Source organism: Sphaeramia orbicularis, chromosome 15, assembly GCF_902148855.1.
Source record: "Sphaeramia orbicularis chromosome 15, fSphaOr1.1, whole genome shotgun sequence".
Taxonomy (NCBI): Eukaryota; Metazoa; Chordata; class Actinopteri; order Kurtiformes; family Apogonidae; genus Sphaeramia; species Sphaeramia orbicularis.
Window position 1 is genome coordinate 52,926,092 of NC_043971.1, and position 11,374 is coordinate 52,937,465.

Here is an 11,374-nt window from a genome sequence, read left to right on the forward strand (position 1 = left end):
ATGCCCAGTACCCACAATGCAATGCATAGATAAAAAGGTGTGGTCAGGACTAAAACTTAGAGATTTAAATCCATTCAACTGAAACTTTTTCAAACTTTCGACTCTGTCTACAAATTAGTAGAATATACTGAACATTTTATAGTAATGGAATAAAACTGAAATCATTTAAGTACAGTGTAATTAAATCATTTTAGTAAATACAAAGTCTGGGCTTACAGTGTATCTACTAATCTAACGCCAGTCAGAGCTGGACTGTTCAGTTTGATTTATGCTAAACTGTTTCCACAGAGGAGCAAACTGTCAGATCAGCTGATTCATACTGGTCCAATAAATCTGTAAGATCGTGTTTTATTGTGTTTTTCATAATCCATCAGAACTGAACAGAAGTCAGTCATAGAGTCTGAGAAATATACAACATACAAACATTTATATTTTTTAAACTGAGACAAAACACAAACACAAATTATTGTTGATTCCACAACAATTCAACAAAAAACAAGGTGGTTGAGTTAATAGTTGATACTTCATTGACAGTGTGATAGAGGTCAGCAGCGTCTGTTTGTCCTGAGGAAACCAGCTCAGTTCCAGGTGCACAGATTCTGAGGACTTTGGTTTATAGATCATTTATTGAGTCCATTATCACATTTTCTTTCATGTGCTGGTTTACATCTCTCAATCTGAAACAAAAAAACTCATGAACCATGATAATAAAGTCAGCAGTAAAATCATCAGTACTCAGTAAAAGAACTGTCCAAAAACCAGGTGTTATATGGAGCCAATCTGGGGCCATAAGTTTTGTATATGAAAAAATTTAATTTAAAACTGAAAATTTAAGTTTTGATCTTGAATTTTGAAAAATACAATGTATGCAAATTAAAAATAAGTGTATGAAAATTTTTTCAGGTTAAATATAATTTTTATTCACTTTGGTAATTCTTTTGAATAAATTATTTATTTTCATTTTTCACTTTCAAATATATTTTAATTTTTTAGCTTGTATTTTTTTCAGTTGCATGTTTTATCTTTTCAGATTCAGATTGTATTTTTTACAGTTTCAAATCTTTTTTCACTTTCAAATCTTTTTTCACTTTCAAATCTTTTTTCACTTTCAAATCTCTTTTTTCAATTGTTCAACTTTTGGCCCTGATGTGGCATGGGGGGCGTGGCCTCAAATGAGAGGGGTGTGGAATCATGAGTGACAGCATAACAAAAAGTTTAGGGACCCTCCCCGCTCATGTTGCCTTCAGGGAACATTGGAACTAAAACAATTCAGACTCAGCAGTTTATATCCACTACATTCACGTCACTGGTAGTGAAAAAACTGATGCCAGTGACAAACCTACATTTAAAAAGCTGTTTTAGACAGAACTGAGCACCATTTTGCAATTATGGCGAAGTTGAAATAACTTAAAAAGATTTATGGAAATTGTTACCTCAATTTTTTACGTTGAGCCAACGTATCATTTTTTAGAGTGTAATCTGACTGTGTCTCAGGTCGTGTTATTGAAATCACAGCCTTCTGTTATGCCCATACATCAACTTATTCAAGCAGTAGCCTTCCACAGTTTTATCAAGCCAGCAGCTAATGACGAAGAAAAGTGAAATGTGGCAGTGTCCAGTATTCCCATTTTAAACACTGCATAACTAAGGACCCCTGCTGTGGAACTTGTCAAACATGTCGAGCTCATTGTTTTCCTTCAGTCTACAAACTGATGAGTCAGACTTCCTGTCTGCCTTCTCTTTAAGGAATCCTTCACTGTCCATGTGTCCTCCTTTGACTGTGTCAGGTAGAATGAGTATAGAGGTGGAGTTGAGACGTAACCAATCGATTGGTTGTAACCTAACATGAGAAAGGATTAAACATATATAAGCTTTGGGAATTCTTCTGTTGGTCACACAGCAGGGGGTAAGGCTTTGGACGACTGCGGTCTGTTGTCTCAATATTCTTTCATGTAACAATTTATTTGCTTTAACCCCAATTCAGTGAATTTTTGTGTTCTTGCTTCAAAATGGTGTCCAGAGCGCTAGAAACTTTAAGGAAGAAATTGATCAAAATGGGTTAAAGGCCATTTTATATCCTGAGTTATTTTGTAACAAATGGACTGGGCTTTTTGTTTGTTTGTTTTTGTTAATATTCTGCTCACAGAACTGAGATGTGAATAAATTGTATTTTCTTTTTCAAACACTGTTTCTATTGTACTTTTTTCAAAGTAAAATATATATGAGGCTCTAGTTATAAAAAGAAATGAAACACAAGGCTTAATATTGTACCTTTAGAATAAACAACTGTGGTATGATACTAGTTTATAGTAAAAATACTTTTCTACATTTACTATGTGGATAAGGAGTCAGTGGGTTCATAGTCTCAGATCCTGTTATTCTTTAATATTTAAATTTTCAATGTTTCCAACTTGCTTTAAGTAAAGTATAAAGTCTGTATTTCGTAAAATTTGTTCCCGTGCCATAAAATCTGTTTTCAACATGACTGTTTGTATTTTTCACCGCTGTGTGGATGATGGAACCATGATGACATCAGTCAGATTTAGCCTGAAGGTTTACTCTCTCTTTCATGCAGGAAAGATCAATATTTATAACTGGAATATTTCTACAAGTAAATACAAAAACTGCTCATGTTCTAAGTCACAGGTGTCAAACATGTGGCCCGGGGGCCAAAACTGGCCCGCCAGGGTTTCCAATCTGGCCCGTAGGATGAATTTGTGAAATGCAAAAATTACACTGAAGATATTAACAATCAGTGCTGTAAAAATCATTTTAATTCAGGTTCTACGTACAGACTAATATTATGTCAACTGGTCAGAGCAGTGAAATATAATCACAATAACCTATAAATAATGACAACTGCAGATTTTATCTTTGTTTTAGTGTAAAAAAGTAAAATTACATGAAAATGTTTATATTAACAAACTCTAATTTTACAAAAAATGTGGATAACCTGAATATGAACATCCTGAAATGTCTTAAGTAAATGCAGTTTTACTAATATTCTGCCTGTTATTAAATGTTTTGTGTATTTGTAACTGTAATGTAAGTTGTAATGCACATGTGTAAATGATAAACTGATAAACTGAGGCAGAATATTGTTCAACTTGCACTTGTTTTTCTTAAGACATTTCAAGTTGTTCATGTTATTCAGATTTTTAAGGAAATGATGTAGATGTAAACATTATCATAATGTAATTTTACCTTTTTCACTGTTATTATTTTACTGATTCGGCCCACTGCAGATCATACTGGGGTGAATGTGGAACTAAACTAAAATGAGTTTGACAGCCCTGTTCGAAGTGAATATTGAATCCTACAAAATAATAGCACATAAACCCCAGCTGTTCTCAGACAGAGCAGTCCTGCTGCTACTGCACGAATGAATATGGAATGACATGGGAGAGTTGTCCACTGAAAAATACAAAACAAAACATCACATCCATTAAATCCAGTATCATCTGCATTCACCTGCCATTCTTCTTCTTCTTCTTCTTTTTCTTCTTCTTCTTCTTCTTCTTCTTCTTCTTCTTCTTCTTCTTCTTCTTCTTCTTCTGCATTTCCTGTTTCTTTACTGCCCATGTTGGATTGCTGCCTCCTCCTGTAGTTCTTTGTAATATCAGGTTGTGTGTCCTCGTGTCAAAGTTATTATTGTTAATGAAAACTAATGAAAGGACGAAAACTAGAACTGTAAAAACATTTTCGTTAACTGAAATAAATAAAAACTAGAATTAAAAGAAAAAAAAAAAGATCACTAACTGAAACTGTATGGTGTGTTTACAAAACTAACTAAAACAGATAAAAATTCTGGATAAAATTCCCTTCGTTTTCGTCTTTGTCAACGTCAGATTATTACGAAAGCAATTTATTTCGCTCTAGCAATTTTAGCTAACAGCACCATACGGCTCTTCACGGTCCGTCACTTCTCGTCACTTGTCGTTTGGTCGTCTTCTGGTCCCCACTCTACCTGGAAACATGCAGACTAAAGTTGGGAGAAAGCAGCAGAGTCCTGTCTGGGATTTATTTGAATACGACGACAGAGAAGAAGAGAAAAGATTTGAAAAAAACTAAAACTAAACTAAACATTTAGAAAAAAAATGAAAACCAATAAAAAGTAGCAAACCTGCTCTAAAATCAAATTAAAACTAACTGAATTAAAGAAAAAAAAAGTCAAAACTAAATAAAACTAAACTATAATGAAAAATCCAGAACTATTCGAACCTTGGTACCCCCCCATCTGCATCCTGGTTGGCTGTCCGGACCTCAGAAGGGCCAGGTTTAGGTTCACACATCACAGACCAGGGTTCATCGTCCCATTACTGTGTTCATTCATCTTTTGTCTCTTAGTTTTCTTTATTTTGGCTCTTCTTCCAAACGGTTCTCTAACACGAGTTGTTTTTACATGTAACCTAATTAGGAAATGGGGACACCCTGAGTAAGAACGAGTAAGTGATGAGTTTGTGACTTTGAAATGAAACAGATCAGAATCCGCTTTAGTGGCAGGTACGTGTGTCAGAGGTAAACTGCATGTGGTAACTGTGTTGTTGTGTTCTGCTGTCTTTGGCCGGGACTCCCTTGGACAAGAGGTTCTTAATCTCAATGGGATCTTTTTCCTGGTAAATAAAGGTAAAATAATTTAAAAAAAAAAAAAAAACATACAAGGAATTTGGCCACTCAGTTTTTACATTGCTCATGACATACAGTTCTGACGTGAACCCAGAACAACATGTGGACCTGGACACAATCCAGACCAACAGTCCACTGGAGACAGAGACAACAGTGGGGTGGAGATTACAGTGGCTTTACAGGTGGAGTACTGTACAGAAAGTATTTATACAGTGAGTGGGTGAGTGGGTCCAGTCTATTAAAATATCTGTTTATGTAGATATTATTTACAGTGGGTTTTACATTATGTATAACGTACAGAAAGTGCAAATTGAAGTATTTATACAGTGAGTGGATATTTACAGAAATACAGTCTGTACAAATATTTGTTTGTGTGCGCATATATATATATATATATATATATATATATATCTATATATATATATATATATATATATATATATACATATACATATACACACACACACATATATATATATACAAACACATATATATATATATATATATATACACATATATATATGTATATATATATACACACACACACACACACACACACACACATATATATATATATATGCGCACACAAACAAATATTTGTACAGACTGTATTTCTGTAAATATCCACTCACTGTTTAAATACTTCAATTTGCACTATCTGTACGTTATACATAATGTAAAACCCACTGTAAATGTATATATATATATAAATATATATATATATATATTATATATATATATATATATATATAATAATTGTAGTGCAAATACAGTTTTTTTTTTTACATCTGTACATCTGTGACATGTTGGTCCCACATGACCATCTCGGACCCTGAGAACCTCATGGACTGGTCTTTTGCTGGTGCCCAGAGTCAGGACTAAACAGGTGAAGCTGCGTTTCAGTTCTATGTGTTTCAGTTCTATGTGTTGCAGTTCTATGTGTTTCAGTTCTATGTGTTGCAGTTCTATGTGTTTCAGTTCTATGTGTTGCAGTTCTATGTGTTGCAGTTCTTTGTGTTTCAGTTCTATGTGTTGCAGTTCTATGTGTTGCAGTTCTTTGTGTTGCAGTTCTATGTGTTGCAGTTCTTTGTGTTTCAGTTCTATGTGTTGCAGTTCTATGTGTTTCAGTTCTATGTGTTGCAGTTCTATGTGTTTCAGTTCTTTGTGTTTCAGTTCTATGTGTTGCAGTTCTATGTGTTTCAGTTCTATGCAGCTAAACTGTGGAACAGTCTTCCTGATGATGTCAGACAGACCTGTACTCTGACAGTGTTTCAGTCCAGGCTGAAACTGTGCATAGAACAACTGAAAGGGTTCTGTCTGACCTCTGACCTTTCACTTTGTTTTAACTGATTATTATTTATGTTTTATTGATTATGTTTTAATTGTAATTGTGTGTTTTTAATCTCTCTTTTCCATTTTTGTAAAACACTGTGAATTGCCCTGTGTATGAACTGTGCTAGACTAATAAGTCTGCCTCGCCTTTATGCAGTGCAAATTAGACAGTTTTATAACGAGTGCAAAATATACGTTTGTGAGCTGGTGAATTGGAGTCAGGGAGGAAACTTCATATGGATGGTGAAGTACCAGTGTGTTTGTTCACGCTGTGGAAACTAATGTTAAACAAAGATCAGAGAAGATGATGTGAATCTGGAGTTAATCTGGAAACGGAAGTCAGAGGCCCATGAACCAAAACACACAACACTATCATGTGATTTCACTAATGTAAGCTAATATGCAGACGTAATATTCAATTTCATTGTATAATTACATCCCCATAAATGTGACACATTGTACCTTTAATTTTTTTTTTTTCAGTAATGTTTGTGTTCATATCAGTGTGTGTGTGTGTGCATGTGTGTATGTGTGTGTTCAGTGGAACATCCATCAGGGGGCAGTAGAGTCCCTGTAGCAGCCGCTCTGTGTGTGTGTGTGTGTGTGTGTGTGTGTGTGTGTGTGTGTGTGTGTGTGTGTGTGTGTGTGTGTGTGTGTCTGGTATTGGGATGTCAGAAAACATTCAACCAAACACACAAGAAGGTTTTTAAAAACAGGGTTAAACAACAAACAAGAAAACTTTGTCATTTAGACTCCAGACTGTTTGTTATTTCTTTTATTTGTCTCTTTTGCAACCGTGCAGTAGGACTTCAAAAGTAGACGAAGAAGAGGAAAAATGAATGGACATTAATGACACAAAAGAGACAAATAAAAGCACTTCACAGTAATTATACATGATACAATATTGTTCTTTGCTCATCATAAGTCAAACTTTACTCGTACAAACGTCCCCTCACTGCCTTGTTTGTATTTGGATCTTTTTTTTTTTTTTTTTTTTTTTGCTAACAATAATATTAATGTGTAATAGTTTGATGAAACTGTGCTGCAGTTAAAAATGTTGAATATACTTTAATCCTCTCTGTCCACTACACTCAACTCAAACTGGTAAAGTTCTTCATTATCTATGTCAGGGCTCTCAAACTCATGTTCTTCCAGGTTCCACATTCAGCCTGATTTGGTCTGCAGTGGGCCAGACCCAGTCAAATAAGAACAGGATAACCTGTAAATAATGACAACTCCAAATGTTTGTCTTTGTTTTAGTGCAAAAAAAAAACATATTAAATTATGAAAATACTTACTTTTATAAACTATTCAAACAAAAAAGATGTGAATAACCTGAAAAACCTGAAATTAAAAATAAGTAAGTCCAGATAAATAAGTACAATTTTAACAATATTCTTCCTCCACTTCTCATTAGTCCATGTGCATTCTGGATCAGATCTACAAAGACACTAAACACTGAGGAACAGAAGAAAGAGTTCAAATTGTGCTGAATTTAATACAGACATTTCAGGTTGCTCATATTTGTTCAGGTTATTCACATTTTGTTGTTTCAGGATAGTTTGTAAATGTAAATATTTTCATAATTTAATGTTATTTTTTGCACTAAAACAAAGACAAAAATTTGAAGTTTGTATTATTTATAGGCATAATGTAACATTTTTTTTCACATCAACCAAGAAGAAAAGATGGAGTCATTATTTTTTGAAGGTTATTATGCTATTATTATTTACTGGGGATCATATGGTCTGAATGTGGAACATGAATTAAAAAAAACTGAATAAACCTGAACTCTAAACTAAAATTCCACAGCCTTGACTGGAATTTTTGCACTTTGCAAATTCATCCCAGGGCCGGATTGGAACCTTTGGTGGGCCGCATTTGGCCCCTTGGCCACATGTTTGAGACCCCTGGTCTATACAGTTAGACAAAAACAGACCAAAAACCTACAAACTGAAAAGAAGTCCATGAAAACAAACCTTTTGAAGCTGTTTTTTTCTCAATGAAAAATAATAATGTGTGTGTTCACATGTTAATAGGAGTTCATCAGCTTATTCAAGTAGAGACGCAGATAGAACCTAAATAGAAACCCGGTACGTTACATTTACAAAATATTCAATAAAGAGCTCAACCCACCATACATTCAATGCGTCTCAGGTTATTATTTCATCAAACAGAACATCGTTACAATCATTACCACCATACGACAATGGCACCAACTGACAAACTGACCTAAAATCAATGTGGAGCGAATTAAAACAAACTAAAATGAATTTTCACTGATCTAACGGTTACATTAAAGCTGAAAATTTGTTTTCAGCTTTTCATTATTAATGCTTACTTCTCTCATCTCCTCATCAGCGCAGCTTTTCAGAACTTTTTGTGCACAGATATGGTAACAATAGCTCTGATATGTTGTGTAATGATATAAATATTTTATTGAGGTAAAAAAAGCAAAGAATTAATGTCAAAGTGAAGAGTGAGCGTGTAGGTGAGTTTTCCTATGGAAAAAAAAGATGGGTGAAAAAATGCTGAATTGCGACCCAAGTGAGGATAAAGCAGGTTCAGAAAATGAATGAATGAATAATACTAATACTACTACTAATACTACTACTACTACTACTACTACTACTAATAATAATTATTATTATTATTATTATTATTATGAGTCTGATTAAATATTGATGTGTCAGTGCCCGCCCTCTCTGTTTGACTGACAGGTGGTGACCAGGACACCTCATCAGTCATGTGATTGGTCAAACACAAACACACACTCTGTCAGATGACATTATTCCTTGAAGCAGAAGCAGTTTTCTGCTCATTTCACATTTGAACACTCATCCTACACATTGTAACGCACAAATGTTGCTGATTTTCCCCTTTATATCATTTTGTGAAGAGTTTGTTCGAATTTTTTTTTTTCTATTTACATTTTAAAGGATCTGAAAGTAAAACAAAAAAAGCCAATAATAAAATTAAAAAAAAAAAAAAAAAAAAAAAAAAGCATTTAACCCCTTGTAAACTGTTGTAAATTAACACTGCAGGAATTGATCAATATTATCATCAATAAAATAATCTGCACCCTGAGACTGGAAAGTTTGATTGAGTAATTTGATGCCAGTTTTGATACTTTTGCATAAAGTCACTAATTTGCAACGTAGCTAGTGTATGTGAAACATTAATATGAACAATATCTATTTAATTTAGCAACAGCTTGACAGCAACACTATACATATATATATATATATATATATATAATATATATATATATATATATATATATATATATATATATATATGTATGTATATATATATATATGTATATACATATTTATTTATTTTTAATTTTTTTTTTTTTTACTAAATCTAGGCAGTAATGGAACATACGGGATATGACCAAATAATGATCCTTTGTTTTTTATGCTGTATGATGTTCCCCCTCATTACACCTGTGTGTGTGTGTGTGTATATATATATATATATTTATATATTATATATATATATATATTATATATATATGTGTGGTGTGTGTGTGTATATATATTATATAATATATATATATATATATATATATGTGTGTGTGTGTGTGTGTGTGTGTGGGTGTGTGTATATATATATATATATATATATATATATATATATATATATATAGAGATATAGATATAGATATATATATAGATATATAGATATATAGATATATAGAGATATATATATATATATATAGATAGATAGATAGATAGATAGATAGATAGATATACATATGCTATTGCTATTAAATTGATAATAATCATCAATTACTATAACTGACTAACATTTTTCAAAGAAATCCAAAAATGTTCATTTTATGTTAAATTAAAATTCCTCTGTGTGCATTATTTTTTTTTCAAACTTGTAATTATAAAACCCTAAATTTAATTATTTATGATTATTTAAATTAAACTTCCTGTCCTGCCAAATTAATTCACTTCTGAGACGTACGCTATTAAAAACTATAAATTGCCTTATAAATAAAAAAGAAATTAAAGTCTGAAAATGATAAAATACTGTAATTGTTTAGACAAACTACCCAAGGTTCTGCTTTTACTGTTTCTGTTATTTCTGTTCATATTTTTGTTTTCCAGACACAATAAATGACGTTTTTTTTTTTAAACACTGCGTCACCACAACAGACGCTGTTATTTCAGAATATCTGATTTTTGAAATAATGTGGAATTTTCACAACAGATCCACATTTCTTATGACGTTTTCAAGCAAATCATTCAACCATTATGTGTTTTCACATTTCATCATATTTTAGATAAAATATTACTGTTTTTCTAAAATTTAAAGTTATTTTTCTGTACTTACGCTTTTGTATATATTTAACTGACAGCAGAACTACATACAGTTTATGTGGAACAAATAATCCAGATTATTTTGCAATAATATATAATAATACTGGCTGACAGCTGTCTGCACTGCTGCTGTTATCTTGGTTTAATTTTAATTTTCAGTAGAATTAAAATTAAAGTGTTCAATTTAGTCTTAATTGATATAAAGGGAAAATGTTTTTATTTCCATCTGAAAATATGACTATCCACAATTAGTTCCATTTGACATTAGAGTCAGACATACATAAAATTACTTCAAACTGTAAAAACTGTGCTTATTTTTGGACTTGGTGACATATTGTGTCATATTTTTACACTTGTGTTGTGATTTGTGGAAAATGGATGGTATCTTTTGGTGGTTTTCTGGGCTCCAGGCGTGACATTAGACGTCAAAACAGAGAAACTGTCGTGTCAACGGAGACGCTGATCCTGAACGCAGCCCTGAAACCTACTCCCTCACGAGGCCCGGGAGGAGCGAACAAATGACAAAACAAACACAAACAGGAGGGAGCATCACTTACCTTGTGCGGGGTTACCATGGCGATAGCCCACTGTTTCCATCTCCGGCCATTTTGTGTCCCTGTTTGCAATTATTTTGATAAAAAAATGAAAAGTTCAACATAAACCTTGTGAAATAGAAGCAGTTTCATCTGAAATCAAAGGAAACTGAGACCCCAGACCTGAGACCCAGACCCCAGACCTGAGACCCAGACCCAGACCCCAGACCCAGACCCCAGACCCCAGACCTGAGACCCAGACCCCAGACCCCAGACCCCCGACCCCCGACCCCAGACCCCAGAATCTGCCTCTAAGTCTGTCTGGAAATGTATGAGGGAGTGTGGTTTCATTCATCTGCTTCGCCTCTGTTCAGCCCCCCCCGCCCCCCCCAACACCCCCCACACCTCACCCCAACAGTCTCCCTTTTTCTTTTTGTTCTTCTTTTTCTCTTCATTTTTTTTTTTTTAACCCAACAGCTTTCATTCACGTCCACCAACCCACTGACCTCTGTGTTGACGCTACAGCAGCCGCCATCTTGTTTCCTTAGA

General features: G+C 33.6%; 1 protein-coding gene across 1 annotated transcript in view; it reads left to right on the forward strand.

The window, feature by feature from the left end:
• Nucleotides 1–1,675: 1,675 nt before the first annotated feature.
• Nucleotides 1,676–11,374, forward strand: part of LOC115433911 (zinc transporter 6-like) — a 76,702-nt gene continuing 67,003 nt past the window's right edge. Inside the window, 1 exon segment of the mRNA XM_030155466.1 lies at nt 1,676–1,817. Coding sequence (XP_030011326.1) covers nt 1,676–1,817 — 142 coding nt within the window.